The sequence below is a fragment of the Gymnoscopelus braueri genome, assembly GCF_963280865.1.
Source record: "Gymnoscopelus braueri genome assembly, chromosome: 7".
NCBI classification, from domain to species: domain Eukaryota; kingdom Metazoa; phylum Chordata; class Actinopteri; order Myctophiformes; family Myctophidae; genus Gymnoscopelus; species Gymnoscopelus braueri.
In genome coordinates, this window is record NC_137608.1 from 41,237,754 (window position 1) to 41,256,423 (window position 18,670).

An 18,670-nucleotide genomic window follows, 5' to 3' on the forward strand; every position below is an offset into this window, starting at 1 on the left:
ACCTTTCATTCTCTTAAAAATAAAATCACAGTGGAACCACTGATGCCAATCCTCCATTCTTGACGGACAGAATGAAAGGGAAGGATTGTGGGTTAAAACATCATGAGAATTCCTGGTCAAATGGGAGGATTAGATTTCCCTGCAGCCACTGGTAAAAAGGAATGAATTACTTTGTTGGTTTCAAGGGATTTACTTCGCTTTAAAAAAGTAAACTGAACAACAGCTGGCTAGCCTTAAAGGACCTTTAACACTCAAAGGTCCAGTCAGAATGGACGGCTTAGCTTTCTGGTAAAAAAAAAAGAAAAAGATGAGACGATACAGGAAGAAACCTGATAAGGGCATCTCATGTTACGCCCATCCCAACCCTGCACATCCCCAGCGGAACTCATCTTTCCAATGGCCATTTGCTTTTTCTACCACACTTGACCCAGATCTATATCGCTCCCTCTCTTTTTTCCCCCTGATCGTCAATTCAAACGACCTCCCCTCTCAGCTTTCAACCTCTCTCAGTATCAATCTCACCGGCCTTCGTTACACTATCTTTCTCTCTCTGGTTTCACGTCTCTTTTATACCTTTGTGCTTTCCTGCAACCCTCCACCACAATGCATTTAGCCTTATCCTCGTTCCTCTCTCTGTCCTCTGTCGTCATGTAAAGGTCAAGTAAAAGACGGGGAGGCGAGCGGTCCAGAAGAAGAAGGAAAGAGCAGAGGGGTGGGGTGCAAAGGAGAGCAGTGAGTGAATACCTTGTTCTGTGCTGTTGTGATCCTCCTCCCTCATGGCCAGGGAGGAGAGGGTGATCTTCAATGTGAGTTTGGGGTCTTTGGTGTTGAAAACCAGGATGGCTGCCTCAGGCACAAGTGACCGCACCTCATATTTGTCCTCTGTCACTGTCTGCAAGGTAGAGATGTACGGTCAATAACAACAACAATAATAATAAATAACAACAATAATAATAATAGCAAATCATGGGAACGGTGTGGCGCCTCCAATATCACGTGGCCAGCCTGTGACATCAGTCGTCTATATTATATGCACATGACACATCTAAACGTATGACTCCAAATTTGGGCGATCAGAGCTCCTTTGACTTCCATTATAAAATTAAAGCTAAATTATGTCAAAAAGTGTAAAACATATGGGGGGCGGGGATAATGGAGGTATTTATGTGGTCTACTGGCAGTGTGAACAAGAAATATGGCGTCCATCGGTCCAGTGGTTTTCGAGGTTAGCTCCGGGTGCAAAGACTGACACACAGACTTTATAGACTGCTAGACAACTGCAGACACATGCTGTGAAAACGAAACTAAAACTAAAAAACCTATATACACACACAAATGCACACACACAAACAAACCCATACTGGCTGCTGAATATTTTGAATCACAAGAGACTGCAATTTATCCTTAAAGGTGCATTAAGTTCTATTTATTTTTTTGTTACAGTAAGTGTTAAATAGCTCTATTATGTTCCCCATCTCTCCAGCACTTTCATTAAAAATATATAAATATTCAGGGGGGTGGCAATTTCAGCCAATCAGGAGAGAGTACCCATTTTCCTGATAGGATCAAACTGGCATTCCAACCTGTAAATGCATTTTCTGTTTATTAAAGAGCTGGAGAGGCTGGGAGACCACTATTACTGAACAAACACTCTAAAGCAATTATTACTATCAGAATATAGAGCTTTAACTTTTTAACAAAAACGTTTTGTCTTTACCAAAAAATATCACTGTCACTACCGTTGATTTATTATTTTTCTGGGATTCAGACCGAACAAATGATCATTGACCAAACTGAGGAGCAGCATTAGCTGCATGCACACATCAAAATATATTTCAAGCGTGAATTATTATTATCATTTTTTTTTACAAAAGAATAACTGTTTCCAGTATTACTCCTTTCAAATTCCAGGATACTCATACTGTACATGGTGTTATTTCATGTATTTTTTTTAAAGATTTATGTCACATTCAAAGCTGTGTTGTTCCGAGTGCATCTTCCCTTTGAGAGATGACCCCATCCATCACCCTTCTTCCTGACAATCTCACTGGTTTAGTCCAGGAAATGAGAGGTTCAAAGGGATTCCTCTCCTGATGATGAAGCGCACACTGTAGCTATGGCAGTTAATTAACTCTGTGATGGGGCTGTAGGAAGCAGCATTAAACAGTCACATGCAAAGGTCTCAAGGTTGTATTCTGGTTCTTAGAGCCCCCCCCCCCCCTTCCCCCATCTTTGCTTGAAAAAATAAAAATAAAAATGTCTATCATACAAGGTGATTCCAGGGACATAGGAAATGTTCCATTTGTTGTCAGGGCTCCGTAACATTGAGCCCTCATGCTCCCCACTATTGATTGTGCACTGATGGTGTGAGCTGATGGTGTACATGTTAATCTCTCTGTCACACAGCTTCTTCCAGTGTCGATTCTCATTGCCCAATATTGCGTATATCATCGTTGTCGGGCAGAAACCTTGTATGTAAAACTGTTACTTTTCAGGAAATGTCTTCCAATGGATCCAATGCAGTTATTATTTTGTCACAAGCTCTTGTTAATATGTTTCATTGGTTGAATATAGAAAATAACTCACAGACAGACTGACAACCAGTATGTCAATGCTTGTTGTGAGCGTAGTAATCAGCAATTTGCGCTAATTTTGCATGACACTGTCATACGACCAAGTACAACAGCATTAATTTATGATAAAAGATGAAATATGGAGATAAAGGTTCCTACCGACAGCAATGATATGTAGAGTTATTATGTAAAGTTGACTGTCACTGAATACACAGTGCCAGTTTGTTTGTGATGCTGTATTGTCTCTAAATGTTGTTCACACGTATGCAACACAATTTTTAAATATTTGCTGCACATGGCAATTTAATTGAATCTGGTGTTTGGCACTGTAGACTTTCCATTGAAGTATGCTCTCAAACTATTTTATTTAACCCATTAAGACCGGGAACGCATCTGTGTAATGTTAGATTTATTTGGCTATTCAAAAATAGCAGATCTACAAGCTTGTAGATCTGCTATTTTCTTTTTATCGTGAATATTTGTGCAAATTGCTTTTATATTTTAAAGCAAACATTTGTAACTAAAAAATCTTCGCTTCTGGGGGTCCCTGGAACGAAATATTTTGAGAAGGGGGTCCGCGGCCAAATACATATCATTTTGGGAGTCCTTGACCTGAAAAAGTTTGAGAACAACTGATATAGCAACATAGGTTTTTTCAAAAAACTGATTTTGAAGACATTTTGTAGAATCGGCCTCAGGTCTTAATGGGATGAAAAATGTAAATAAATGTACAATTCTTAGATAATTTACAGTGCTGTGCTTTGCTTTCATTGTTAGTTTTGAATGTAGTGTATTGGACATTCTTTGGCACAGCTGGTGTATTACTGTGGAGTAGGGGTGTAACGATACGTTTTAACAACGATTCGATACGTATCACGATACTTGGTTGTCGATACGATACATGAACGATACAGGTTAATTTAGAACGATACGATACGTTTCGATTCAGCGATTTAGTCGATACGATACATGAACGATACAGGACAGGTTAATTTAGAACGATACGATTCCATTCAATGATTTAAAATCGATATAGTAACTATTTATTTACCCAAAAATTCTGTGTGAAAAATAAATACCTGGATACTGGATATAAACCCCTCTTTCTCTTTTTTTCTTCTTAAAAGTACTTAGTATTGATATAATTGATTATTGGCATTGCAGAACGATTCGATACGATTATTTGCATTGCAAAACGATTCGATACGATTCAAAGTCAAACGATACGATATTTAGCTGTTTGCATATCGATATAGTAGATCGTTGAAAATTCAAAACGATGCATCGATGCAGTTACTGTATCGTTACAGGCCTACTGTGGAGTGTACCTGGATCTGCAGGGGCAGGTTGGCACTGATGGTAAACAACAGCAGCTTGGTCGGCTTCTCTCTGCACATCAGAACCAATTCAAGGTCCATGTCACCTTTGATCAGCAGGCCCTTGGCTACAAGACCTACACGCATCACGCCACACAGCACTGACGAGCTCTCGGGCCCGTGGGTGGGTGGAGGAGCACCACAATCAGACTCACTCCCAGCACTGTAGGAAATGACATTCAGGATGGGAAATTAGCACTTGCCACCAGCCAAATGATAGCTAAAATGAAAATGGTTCACTGAGGCCTGGTAGCTATGCCTTATGTACCTGCTATTGATTAACTGTTAACAGTTAAAATGCTAAGACATTTTTTTATTCCTCCTCCACTTATGTTGGGTGATATTTCTCAACATTTGTATGTGTTATTGACTGTAATTGAAATTCCACTCCCCTGACATTCTATTTCAGCTGAAGCACATTCAGATTTAGTTATTTCCCTAACGTGAGGCACTGAAAATGTAGTGCCTCGCTTCACCAAGAGAGTCAATGCTAATGAATGAGCATTGGGAATAAGCGCCTACTGAACTTTAGCAAACAGCAAATCATTCTCCGTTCTTCGATAAATCGAAAAAGCAATCTATAGAATAATCGCTAAGAAAATATTTGACAGTTGCAGGCCTAGCTGTATTCTATTCTTCGCATCTTCTTGGCCAGTACAGTGTTTGGCATGTTTTAAAATACCATCTTCTGAGGGAGTGTACACAAAATAAACAATCATAAAGAAAATATCAAATGAGTGGTACATACTTGGTGTTGCCGGTGGATTCTTCATCTTTAGATTCATCGCTGTCATTTTTATTATCGTTGGTGGCGGTGGTGGTCTTCCCTGAGGGATGGTTGAGGTTATCCATCCAATCAGAGACCTTCTTGAGAGCACTCTCCACAGTGGACACCAGTGTCTGCACAGCATCCAGCTCCTCCGTTGATGGGTAGACGCTGGCATGCTTGGCCATGACATGCCGGTCATCGCTGGCAAACGACCTGAACGACCTCTGGAGTTGAAAGTGCAATTCCGTTTATAATCCAAACACACATATATATATATATATATATATATATATATATATATATATATATATATATATATATATATATATATACACACAGACACATATATTTTATTTATTTATTTATTTATTTATATATATATATATATATATATATATATATATATAGTGTATATTTATGTATGCAGTTATTTATTGTGTGTGTGTGTGTGTGTGTGTGTAGACTCAAACTGTCCTTGGCCATGACCTTATTATAGGCAAGGTTATGATGGGTTACTATGGAGATTCAAAACCAGATTAACCATCATTAAGCATAAATGAATGATGCTCAACACTGATGACGTTCACTTAAGGGTCCTGCTATGATTAGGGAGCAACTTGAGTCCTGACTGAACGTCCTGCCCTGCTGTTGACTCACAACCGCAACCGCCAAAACCAGTTTCTCTGATCTTCAACGGCACATTGTTAATTTGGCACAAAGCTTCCTCAACTTCCTCCTCTCTGCAGCAAAATGAGAACGCTGGTGTTCTGGTGTTGCGTGCTATGTGTCAGACTGAAACACTTATCTTACACTGCATAATGACAGCAACACCTGAAGCGACCTGTGCTGCTGCCAATCTCAGTGTCCCACATGCAGGCTGCACTACAGCGCTATTTAACATTAACATTTATGACATGTACTTAAGGACAAAGCCCATCTCTCCAAGGGGTGGGGGGAAGAAAAAAGGAAAGAAGCTGACATGCAATATTGGCTCTGTGCCTGTTTTCTCAAGCCTGACCGTGTATGCCAAGCCAGGCGTCCTGTGAGGCTTTCAGTCCAAGGTCAAACAGCTATCTCTCTCTCTCTCTTGCTCACTCAATCTTTTCTGTCTTCGGCTTCCTTTCCTTCTTGAAGAGTGATTTATATTTACGGAAGTTGTGCACCAATGTCGCACACTGAAAATAGCCGACAAGCTCACAGCGCATCTGTGAGCTTGTAGATCAGTAATTTTCAGCGTGCAACACCCGTGTGCAACCAAATATACAGTTACTCGGGCTGTACCCTTCCTCCCCTCCCTCTCTCTCTTGCTCTGCCTGCAGCGTGTAAGCACCTCTCATTACGGTGAGTTATTTATGATGGCGCTTTAATAATTCATAGGCCAGAGTCTTGGGAGCTTGTGCCGGAGCTGCGAGGGTCATCCATCACGACCTAGCTAATCTCCTGCCGCACTGCTGGGGGGCATTCACTAGATCTGTATAGCGGTGAGTGTGGGCAGCATCAATAGCCATAACACTCACGTACACACAACATTAACAAGATCTAAATGCAAGATTAAGAATAGTGGGGGTGCAGATACAGACATTAGGTACAGCTTGACAAACCTGCCTGGATTACAACACTGTTACTTGGTATCAAGGCAGATCATCGATACCATGGCTATGGTACCGGTAAAAGACGCTCAAAGGATCTCTATCAATGAAGAACATTATAAAACTATATGGGAGTAGACAGTATTACATTTTGACTGGACAGGAACAAAATAATATTATTTATTAGCAGAACAAAAAAATTCTATGGAACAGAACAGAACACAATTTGTCTAAAAGGAAATGACCAGTGATCAATTTAAAAACAAAATGATTAGTGTTCCTCTAATTAAGGCGCAAAATAAATTGCTCAATGACATAAATAATGGCTAGAGTCCCCAGCCTTGCGTGGGTCAGATAAACAAACCATTTTTAACTGCAAGGGGAAGCACACAGATAAACATGGAACTTAATTAGACCAACGACTTTGACAGCAAACTCACCATGTCTGTGGTGGAGGGGGGGTGTCAGTGGGAGGGGTCTAAGGCAGGACCGTGGTCCCCTGACTCCGCCTCTTCATGCAGTCAACTCTAGCTTGTCAGTCGGCTTCTCAGGTCCAGAGTAGAGGGTACTCAATAGAGATCAATTCACTGCCTGTGCATAAAAGGAAGCATGGCTTAGACTAAGGTTTGAAGGAAAAAAATCTATGTACATATTTCTATTCATTTCTACATAAATATTCAAGACATTGATTCGGGTACGGTATATTTGTTATGCCTATTGTCTATTGTTCTGAACATGATATTGATACAGCAGCAGTGTCACACTGCAGCTCAATTTATGGGGCTGATGTGAAATGTTGGTTTCTTTTTTTTTTACGCTCTGGGACATACTGTATATAATATATGGTATAATCTACTACACTTTCTCTCTCCAGTTTTAATTCAGCTTTCTTTGAAAAATTGTCCTAAGAGATGCTCGGCTAAAATAAATAAATTACCTTGAAATTATTTACGGCGTCAACCACATGAGAGTTATCGGGAATGCAGCAAATTGCTCCCAAGAGGTAGATCTAATTGTGCGTGCGTGCGTGCATGCGTGCGTGCGTGCGTGTGTGTAAATGCATGCATGCACATTGCTACTGTATGAAATCCCAGGGGACACAGCGGGGTCACGTTGAGCATCAATTAGATTCTCTGTCACCTTGACCTTTTTCTCAATGACAGAGAACATGTTTCCTTGCTAGTGTATGACTGCCTGTAGATTCTGGCAGCATTTTGTGAAAAAGAAAAATGACTTTAAAAAAAAAAAATGTAATTTCAAGGGTAGCATTTTTCTGTAGTCTGTTTTCTTATTACTTATATATTTCTATACAGCTACTGTACATCCCCATTACTGCATAACAACCCTAATTTATATACAGTACATAGCTCCAAAATCTATAAGAAACGCATTAAAGGTACAATATGGTGTGTAACTGTAATGTCTAGTGGCAGATGCTGCAGAGTGCAGATATACCCATGAATTGACAACATACCTACTGTACATGACACAGACACAACATGTAACACAATAGAGACTATACTACACAATTTGTATTATCCTTATCTACAGTACTCGCTTTCTAATAACCTCTTTATCCCTGAAGAGAGAGACGATAACATGAAGATAATTATGAATACAGTAATGACTTTTTAAGGACTTTCACGGCACTGCAGTACTGGCAGATGGTTAGCACAGCATGGTGTAAAAAGACAATGCGGATCTAAAAAAAAACTGTCCTGTGAAAAGTCCTCCACACTACAAGCAAAATGCTTTGTTTTATTATGCATTTAATAATAATAAACTTTATACAGCACTTTTCTGAACAGTGTTACAAAGTGCTTTGCAAACCAGCAAAACAACAATAAATTCAAGCCAGAAGGGAAACAATAAAACGTTTTTTTCTGTTTCTGTTTTGTTCTGCCAACCAAAAACATTGTGAAATGTCAATCATAAAGATAAATGCTCGCAAGTCGCAACAAGTAAAGTTAAGAAGAGGAAATAAAGTTGATTAGTGTTTAAAGGCTCTACAAATGTAGCATTCGTTGTAAAAAACATTACTGCATGGGTGTGAATATTGTGAGAGACCATTGCATGCACACTCCCTAGAGGCCAAGGCAAAACTTAGTTTGTCATTACACACGCATCCATGCCTTGGTTGTCCCACACAAGCCGCCGTGGTCTGCTAAACAGACCAACGTGGGGTGAAATCACATCCACTCCACTCCTCGCGAGACTTCGTCATGATGCCGGTCAGAGACTGTGGCGGCTCATGTGGGACAACCAGTGCATGGATGCGTGTGTAATGACAACTAATAACAGATTCATGAGAAGAAAAAAAAACTTTTGACCACAACAAATAGCGGTCATATGCTTATGGGCTCAACTCTATGCTATGGGGGCTGCTGCGGACTGCTGGGGAAACTGGACGACAGGGGGGCAATTCTGCAAATAGACCCCATGGCCAGTCATTTGGGATCACTATAAGTAAGAAAAAAAGGCTATATGTTATTTTAGTCCGGACTTGTCCTTTAAGATAATCTTAACAAATCAACACACTTTTTGAATATGTTTTACACAGAAAATATATGTTTAAAAGAGCACATACAGGTTTTAAAATTCACAGTTGAGATATCTACGGGTGTAATTTATGTCATAATGTGAAACATAAGACTTCATTTAATCAAAAACCCCAAGAAAAAAAAGTACTGAAAACCCATTGCAAACTCACTTCTGCCTTTTTAGGACTACAACCTGTAGCACTCTTTACTGCTAGGGTTAGGGGTCCATTTTCCACTGGGACCAGCCAGTACTAAAAATGCATGCACTCAGGGTGTTTTATGACTTTTTGTGTAAAACAGTCATTCAAACCGCATATTCCAACTCCTGTATTCAAAACTGAAACATCACTCGGGTCAGGTTCTCTCTCCCCCAATGCCAGCAGTGTTTGAAAGCCTTCCCTGTCCTCCATTTTGGGGAAGGTTATGTGAACCCTGGGAGGGGTTTATTTTAGGCTATGTTTATTTAGGTCATTTTTACTGCAGGCAACTTTTATGAGCTGGGCTTTTATGTTAGCAGATGACTTCAAATGATACCCCGTAACATCCTCCTAGCCACTGCTGTTGTGGAATCTTGAATCTACAACATGATGTGAGGCTTTGACGATACAAAAGCATTTCTCCTTAGTACATTTATTTTTCCCCCAGGTTGCTGATGGTTGACATCACATAAAACAAAGGCCTATTATACAACAATATACTAAAAATGTATAAACCTGCTAATAAATCTGCTTAATTTCCATGGTATCCATGATAGTTCAAAGGGTATAGCCAGTTCAGTTAACCTGAACGTGAATAAATCTCAAGTGAGAAAAAAAGACACTAAAATAAATAGCATATGATGATGATGATGATAACACTGTGATATGATGATAGGCTCATAGCAACCTAACATCTTGCCAAAATTATTCCATACAATACCAGTTATAATTTCACTGCAGCAGATTATGGAGAGCAACTCCACTATTCTATTGTGTTATCATACTCAATCATACAGACGTTTTTCTTTTTAATTTTCAATTTGCATTCATCTTTAGATAGTGAGAGAGGCTCAACATCATAATCCAGACTGAGGCAAAGACGATCATGGACCAGATTACAGTGCATCATGATGTGGACACTGTTAAGACAATTCAGAGCAGAGTATAGATAGTACACAGGCTATGTATTTTTTCCTGTGTTCTCTTTAAGTAGTGTTTTGGTGTTTTTCAGAGGCATGCGCGTCTCACTCTTCAGACCAGTAAAACTCACTGTAAAATGTTATATACGTGGACCACAGCTGGTATAGGAGGGGGACGTGGCTGTTTTGGGAGGGGAAACAGATGAGGCAACATGGTATATACACATTTCAAACAGGAAGCACTTGTGCTTATATGGGCACATGGTTGTGTTTACTTTTCAGAAATACCATAGTAATCTCCCAGAATGATAAGTGTTCCCCATTATTATAGCCTGAGCCAAAACAGGGGTCAATGAGCTGATACAACTGGGAGGGAGACAATGATTGAGGCCTAGACTATACTTAGCCTATAGTCTAGGCTGCAAAAAGAAGCAGTTATGTCAACAACTGCATGCACTGGAAGTTGACACAAGTGAAAATAAGGTGTGAAATAATACCAAAATAAATGTTAATTAGCACCCCTCATGTTTTTTAGACTTGAGACCCGTTTCTTGAGTGATGATATAGCAGCTCTTAATTAACAAGTTGTTTCTTCACAGACAAGTTGATGAACACACATTTCATTAAAGTGAGATGAGATCATGACTGGTGAAGTGATAATTGGAGACCGGAGACTCGACAGACTCGTATGAGCAAACAGACAGGGCAGAACACAAACTTTATCATCCACTTGCTCATTTTGAAAGGGATGGTGGAGGCTCAGGGTACCATGAAATGATGGTTGGTTACCTGCAGAAGTGACTGACATTTACAACTTAAAGAGTACAGTAGATCAACTGACCAGTCTCACCCAAAATGTACTGGAATATTAGGAAATCAAGGCTTTGATATTCCGCCCTACAAGTATCTGGCGCCAGGTCTCTGCAGGGAGCCCCACCTTCATGGTCGCAGTTTTACGAGTCTCAGTCCGTAAACCGCGACAGATATTTGCATGACTATTTGCGTACTAGTCAACTCCCCCCTCAGGCAGCCACAGCTGAGATGATCAGCCCCTAAAGAAGCCTGTTTGTGAAGCCATGCTGAGCCAAGCTGGGTGACATGCTCAACACACTTAAAAACAGCTGCTTTGTTATTATGACACATCAGCTTGAAGTTAGTAATCAAAAATAAAGGGGGGAACGAGAAAGTAATTAGGCCTTCATTAATGCGTTAATAGATTTGTAATGAGATGTAGGAATGTAGGAAAACATAATAATAATAATAATAATAATAGCTTGAATTTATATAGCGCCTTTCATAAACCCACATCAAAAACAACGAACAACTAACAAACAAACAACCAAACAAAACAACAAACAACTATATGCCATAAGCCTGCAGTAACATTGCAGTAAGCACAATGCACTTGATCCCCATCTTCTACTAAAGGTAGCATCCATGCGCAATTGCGCATGAGTGCTTAAAGGACAACCTCAACCTTTCAGTTGGCCTTTTTTTTTTCTTAGCCAGTCAATATTTTTGTCCTTCAGTGTCCTTAAAAATAGGCTGACCGCATTGTTATAATTTACGACTGAAACCAAGGGAGCATAGGTAGCTGCCATCTTGCAGCTGTGTCCCTTGGTTCTTATTAGAAACCCTAACAATGCCAACCGTCCATTTTAAGAAAACTGAAGAGCAAGATATATCTTTAAACACACAAGTATGCAACTATCATACTTGGAGAGAGAGCTGGGGAGTGTCACACAGCAAAGGCCGTCGGGATCGAGACTTGAACCCGCGACGCGCTGTCCCGGACCGCTAGACCAGCAGTCTGGGCCATTTATTCTTATTTTAAGTTTCACAATTCATCAAATTTTAATCGTGATTACGATTTTGCCTTCCCCAATTAAATGAACATGATCAACCCTTTCAGTGACATTTAAAATGTGTGGTCTGCACCTAGAACGCTCAGCTTTAATGCAAATGAAGCACCCTAAATTACTGCCTTCAGGGCCTGAATTTCAGAGTGAATTGCAGGGATTATTTAATTGATTCCTGCATGTTTCACACTTATAATGCCGGAGATTTCCGCATCACATTCAAAGCGATGTTAATACCAGCCTATGTTATAAAATGTCAACTAGGTTCAAGAGTTTAATTCGCATCCATCATGCAAGTACAATGCATGGAGTGAAAGACTATATTTTGCTTGGAGGAAATGCACTGAAGTGAATACAAATAGTATTAGAAAAGATAGTGTTAATTAGCAGGAATCTAGCAAAAATGCAAAAGTGAAAGCAGTGCTCTGTTTTGTGTTATGTTTTGGTATTTATTCTGATTTTAGGTTAGAGGACCAATTATACTTTGATTTAAAACATTGTACTTAGCATGAATGTAAAGCACAACGTGAATGTGAAAGCAGTGTAATGTTTATGTGACATTGCAATACAAATATTTCTGTCACTAAACTCAGTGAATAATCGTGATAAATAATTGTGATTTCAATATTGATAAAAAATGATCAGGATTATCATTAGTTAGTTATTCATTTACTTTACTTACTACCCTTATTTTTTTAATGCAATTATGAACAATAGCCAAGTAAGATAATGTATCCATTGGCCAATCATACGGTTCACTGCAGTGATGGAATCAAGTACATGCTCTGGTGGGCTGTTCCACACCCGGACAGCAGTGTGCAGAAAGGTTCTGTCCAATGTGTGTGTTTTGGAGCCTGGGAGGCTGAGAGCATGTTCTGGTGTGACTGTGCATAGGCGGGTGGTTCGCCGTCTGACGTATGGTGGGGGGAGCATATGCTGAAGGGTGCATTTTGTACAGGACTATAGTGGCAGCAACCTGTCTTCTGTGGCTAAGGCTAGCGATGGACAGCTGTGTACTGGCAGTGTCCTGGTCAACTCCAATTATTTTGAGGGCCTTCCTCTGAATATTGTCGGAGTGAATATCAGGTTGATAGATAGATTCTTTTGATGAATGGCTTTTTTCTCTCATTATCATTACCTGCTGGGTGTCGCTAAATCTGTTCTTGTTTGTCTTTCACAAAAAAATATGTTCAGAAAAAAGTGTACTATGAACCAATAAAAACACTTAATTTTGGCATTACATTTTCATATCGTCCCATGCCTACAGTATATGTGCTGTCACTGTGATGTTACATGTTTTGGCTGCACCAGTAAGTTGTGAAGTATGATGTTGTTGAATGTTTGTTTCCACAAACACTACATTGGTTTTCCCCGGCGGTCTCGGATAATTCCATTTACTCTCGGTTGATGTGGATTAACAGAATCTCGCAGATACTGCTGGAGTTTTGGGAGCAACACACACTGCTGCATGATTCACCCCAGCCGAGACTCACTTTGCACTGAGGGATGTCAGCGCAGACAACACCAAATGCTACTATGTTACATCATCGTTTCAATCAACAGCTCTACCATGGCCAGAGTATGCCAGTTTGATTGCAGATCCCCCATAACTGGAAAGTACACCACATTAACCCATTAAGACCAGGAAGGCATCTGTGTAATTTTTCGATTTCGTTGGCTATTCAAAAAATAACAGATCTACAAGCTCATAGCGCGGCGCTACAAGCTTGTAGATCTGCTATATATTTTTTTATTGTGAAAATTTTTGCAAATCTATGAATATAAATATTCTACAAATGTCTTCTAAATCCTAACCGTTTTTTGAAAAAACTTATGTTGCCATATCAGTGGTTCCCAAACTTTTTCATGTCAAGTACCGGTACCCCCAAAATTATATGTATTTTGCCGCGGACCCCATCTCAAAACATTGTGTTCCAGGACCCCCCAGAAGCAAAGATTTGAGTTAAACATGTTGGTTTGAAAATATATATATTCAAAGATTTGCACAATTTTTCAAAAAAAGAACTGACGTATATCTGCTATTTTTGAATAGCCATAGAATAAAATATGGATAAAGTGGTTACACGGATGCGTTCCCGGTTTGAATGGGTTAAAGACTTATCTCTTGCAAGTGTTTCAGTTGACTGAATCCACGCACGCCTGACAATAACTCTGCCTGGTCTCAGGTTAATGGACCACACATGCCAGCACTTTTGGGTGACAATAAAAACCCTGTATCATCTTCAGAGAACTGTTCCTAGTAACAACTGGCTGAACATGTTCAGTCAGGCCTGACCAACATGTCCATTAAAAACAATCGTGATTTGGCTAAATAAGCAGACGAGTTTCACTCTCTCAGTGAATGTGTGGGCAACACCTGCTCAGACTGCCTTAGTATACACCCTTTTTGGGCGGTGTTTCCTGGGCTGACACAGTCAGGGAGTGTATACCTATTGACCCCCACCCACCCAAAACCTCACCCCAAGATATCTGGGCGGGGAAAGTTGGGCCTGGGCTCGAGGCTGTGAACGTCAGGTGAGCCTATGTTTCATATGGCGACATTTGACATGGGACTTTGTTTTGGTGACAGTGACTAAACCACTGCTAATTGCCAATTTCATGTGCGCCATGGGCATTTTGGAGGACGCAAAGAGCCGTTATCTCGTTGGTGTGAAGGACTTTTACTCCTTCCGCTGTACACTCATCTTAACACCCTTCCGTGTCGATGTCATGTATTGTATATTGATCCCAATCTTCTCCCTTGGATGATTAGGATTTTAGTCTAACACGATCTCCTTTCAGATTCAAAGTTCAATAGAACATGAATAGTAACCACTTGACCAAAACTAGGGCCTAATTGATAGTCTCATTTACATACTGTCAGAATCCACTTAGTCTTTGTTCGTGTATGTGCTAAAAGTGTGATTTTGAGACCTAATTAATTACCCGGGCGATCAGGCTTTTGCCGCCCGGGCACCTAGGCTGTGGAACGCACTGCCTGTGCAGCTACGGTTAGCACCATCCGTGCCTTTGTTTAAGACGCTTTTGAAAACCTACCTCTATGTCAAGTGTTTTTCTTCCGTTCTGCATGTGATTGTTATCGTTTTAAAGTAAGTTGTTATTACAGTTTTCAGATTTTGCCCTGTTGTCTGTTGTTTTAACCTTGCTCTGTACAGCACTTTGTAACGTTGTTTGGAAAAGCACTATACAAATACAATTCATTATCATTATCAAAGGGTTAGGGTATATGTCTATAGTGTACCCTGTACACTGCCATAAGGTCAACATTCAGGATGTCTTCAGAGCTGTTGGGAGAATGCAACAGGAACATGTGCCTATAGAGGGAAAGTAATGTCTTCTGCAAATAACCACCATCAGATTAAAGATTGCCTAGCCTTATTAATCCCCTTATGAGGACTGACAATGATGCAACTATTCAAAATATAACTGAAAAGGTTCACATTACCAGGGCTAGCTAAAAGTTAATCTAAGTAAGGAACAATTGTGTGCTTGAATCTGTAGCTCCAGTGCCATGTCTAGGGGAGCTGGCTCTCACTGTGTCTAGGACAGGTAATGGAGACATCATGTGCCCATGCATGAATGAACAAGCAATCAGTTAGTATCCTCCTCTCCAAACACATCGCACTGAATCTTGGGGTTCCAGCAGTGAGGGAACAGTATGTGTACCTGGACAAAATGTATTCAATTCAAGACAAAACATAGTGTGGGGCAACAGTCCATTCTCTTAGGTGAGAGCCAAGTGAATGAATCGGATGAGCTCAAACAAAGCTTAACCACTTAGCCCTATATACATCATTGTATGACCAAAAAAATGGAAATTGAGCTTGCATTGAGCTTGTAGATCTGCTATTTTAACTATTTTTAAAAAGTTTTAATATTTTGTAAATTAAATTAAAAAATATATATATTTGAAATTGTTCACCTATAATGACATGCCTAAAATAGGGATGCCAGATTGAAAGGGTTAACCCTAAAGGTCCTTACACACCGGGGCGATTTTTTTCATGCGAATAATACGTATTTTTTTTAAACCTTATAAAGTCAATGCAAGCTTCCACACCAGTTTCGCGGAGCGAAAAAAGCGTCTTTTAATTATTCGGAACGAGTCCGAATTTTGCGTATATTCGCATATTCGCCGGTGTGTAACCGCCTTAACTGTTGCATTTTAACCTGAACAAGTGCACTGCCACTGCACATCTGAGTTCTGATCAAGTGAAAGGCTAGCTTGAATATATTAACATTAACCACACTATTGGAGATGTTCTGGATGTTCAAAGACAAATGCAAAAAACGAATGCAAAACCACAAGCCTCAGGGTAGCAACCAAGGGGGTCTTGTCATAAAGAGAATGGATTTCTGAATCCATTGAGCTCACGCAAACCATAGCCAATATTATATCTCTACAACAAGCTACAAAACCCCTGAAGGAAGTTCCACTGCCAGACTATACTGTATACAGTACATATATCACCCAAAACAATGTTTTAGAGGTGAGTTTTTATGTCCTCTCAGTGCCACCATGTGCCAAACACTGCCTCTATGGGTCATGAGGCAATTTTCTAACTCCATTCAACTCAGGTGGTTTATTATAGATGAGACCTATTTGAAGCAACAGCAAGGGAACTAATGAATTTCATTAGGAGTAACTCTGGGATGCATGCTGTTCTTCCTTCCAGACTCAAGATTCGAGCTCATTCTGGTTACAGTTCACGTACGGTTCCGCAGCAGCAGTGCTACTGAAAAAAAGAAAAGAAAAATCCCTCCTTAACCACTCTGTCACTAGTGGTAGCCGACATCTCCAACTTGCTGTTAACCAGCCCAGGGAGGGAGTGCTTTCTCCAAACCTCCGTGCACAATTTGGCTTTTTCACAGATCATTACCTCTTGGCTGGATTTAAAAGGCCAATGTTAAATATACCGACAGACATAGACTAAGCAATACATTTGTGACTGTGAACTATGCTACAGTATATCAGTCGCATATTTAAGTCCATTCTACCTAACAATGGCTAATTGTAGCTGCCTGCACAGCAATGGTTGGCGCCGGGAAGTGGAAGTGGAAGGAGTAAACAGAGAAAGATGGAAAATAGCAAGAGGAGGAAGACAAAGGAGAAACAGGAGGGTGGATTAGCACACATGTCTACTGTGGATCCAAATGTTAATTAAACCATTAAAGTCCCCTTCTGTACTCCCTGTACACCTGACTGCGTGGCCACGCACAAATAAGACTGGGAAAGACTAATCCCCCCCCACAGTCCCCAGTCCCCCCCAAGAGAAATACATACGTTTGCATTACGTTTGGAAAACTTTGACTTTTACCTGTCCTGTACACAATTCCACTGTGTACAGGTTTATTTATTTAGTTACCCAGAGAAAGTCCGCCATAGGACTGGACCTATGTGCAGAGTGTTGTTTATGCTACTCATAGGCTGAGTTGGCAGGATCTGTATCGAACCCAGAACCTTGTGATTCAAAGTGGAAAACTATACGGATCAAGCTACACAGGCACACACACCATGTTAGTTACTGTTCACTACATGGATTTAGTGAGAAGAAATATAACCAAGCTAAAGTGTATTGTTCAAGGGAACCTTTTGCAGAGTTGTATATATTTTGACTTTTGCTTACAGCCTCTTGCATTACTCAAGCCAGTTATATACCACCGTGTGAATCTAATCTACACCCTCAGTTGATATTAGCAATTGCTGTGCTTAATATCTAGTAATTTTGACTAATTGAAAATGTTGTTGGTCTTTGTGATCATCAATGAGGGGTGATGTCAAGGGCACCTGTAATTTAGCTTCAAATCACCATAGAGAGAGAGAGAGGGGGGGGGGGAGAGATTAAATAAAGACAAAACAAGCCTGAATGAGCCGAGGGAATCTTTTGATTAACAGATAGACGCTCTAACTCTTGAGCTACTGCAAGTAGTAGAAACAGCTGGACAAAGTGCTGAGGAAATGTGGTAGTGTAGTTTGACTCTTAATGGCAGATTTCAAACTTTTCCACAATTGATTTTGCATGATTGATAAGAGAGAAAATTGATTTAGCAAGAATTTGCTGTAGATGTTTATAGTATCATCTACAATAAAACATTTTGATACCCTATTTTTTTATGTTTAAAAGATCTGTCTGGATCACTTGTGGACAGTCTGAAGATGCTTGCCGTCAAATGAGAAAAATGTGCAAAGAGATATGGAGATGAAAAGAGTAATGGACTTCAATCATAATTCGTAGGCCTACCAACTCAAAGGATATGAATGTTTCTGCTCACTTGGGCCTGTATACATTTTGGTCCCAGTTGCAAAGTGATAAAACACACGACTGATTTGTTATGAATTTTCAAAGTTTTTAACTCTGGACGGTTGCTGTAGCACCACTTGCCACTTAGAAGTTTAGAAGAACCAGAAATACAAGAGGGACCTTGCCACACTTGCATTTCGCTGCTTGTACTGGTAGTGACAAATTCTCGGTTGATTCTTGACCGGCAGTATAGCTGCCCGGACCCTAAATATCATAATAAACTATTAAAATCCTATTTATATTGTACAAAAATGCTTTTTTTATCTAAACATACCTCTGCTGTTTACTGTCTATGTAATGTTTGAGTTATTTTTTATTATAATTTTATCGCTTGTTTTACCTCTATTTTCACTATCCATTTATTTGCCTCAATGTTCAACTTTATTATTTGATTGTTTGTAACATTTCTTTAATTATTTCAATTGTATTTCTTTTTAAAAGTACTTATGTAACCTTGTTAAGAAAGTTGTTATATAAATTCAGATCTAAAGTTTTTGACCAACCAATTGTTATAGGGCCAGACC

General features: G+C 39.8%; 1 protein-coding gene across 1 annotated transcript in view; it reads right to left on the reverse strand.

Annotated features, from left to right (window-relative positions):
* Positions 1-18,670, reverse strand: part of LOC308087900 (spermatid perinuclear RNA-binding protein-like) — a 43,064-nt gene that overhangs the window by 20,331 nt on the left and 4,063 nt on the right. The window contains exons 2-5 of the mRNA XM_080432138.1: positions 6,748-6,898; positions 4,698-4,942; positions 3,902-4,112; positions 745-892 (exon numbers count right to left, since the gene is read on the reverse strand). Coding sequence (XP_080288264.1) covers positions 745-892; positions 3,902-4,112; positions 4,698-4,942; positions 6,748-6,750 — 607 coding nt within the window. The 5' untranslated portion in view covers positions 6,751-6,898. The remainder of the gene's footprint in view (positions 1-744; positions 893-3,901; positions 4,113-4,697; positions 4,943-6,747; positions 6,899-18,670) is intronic.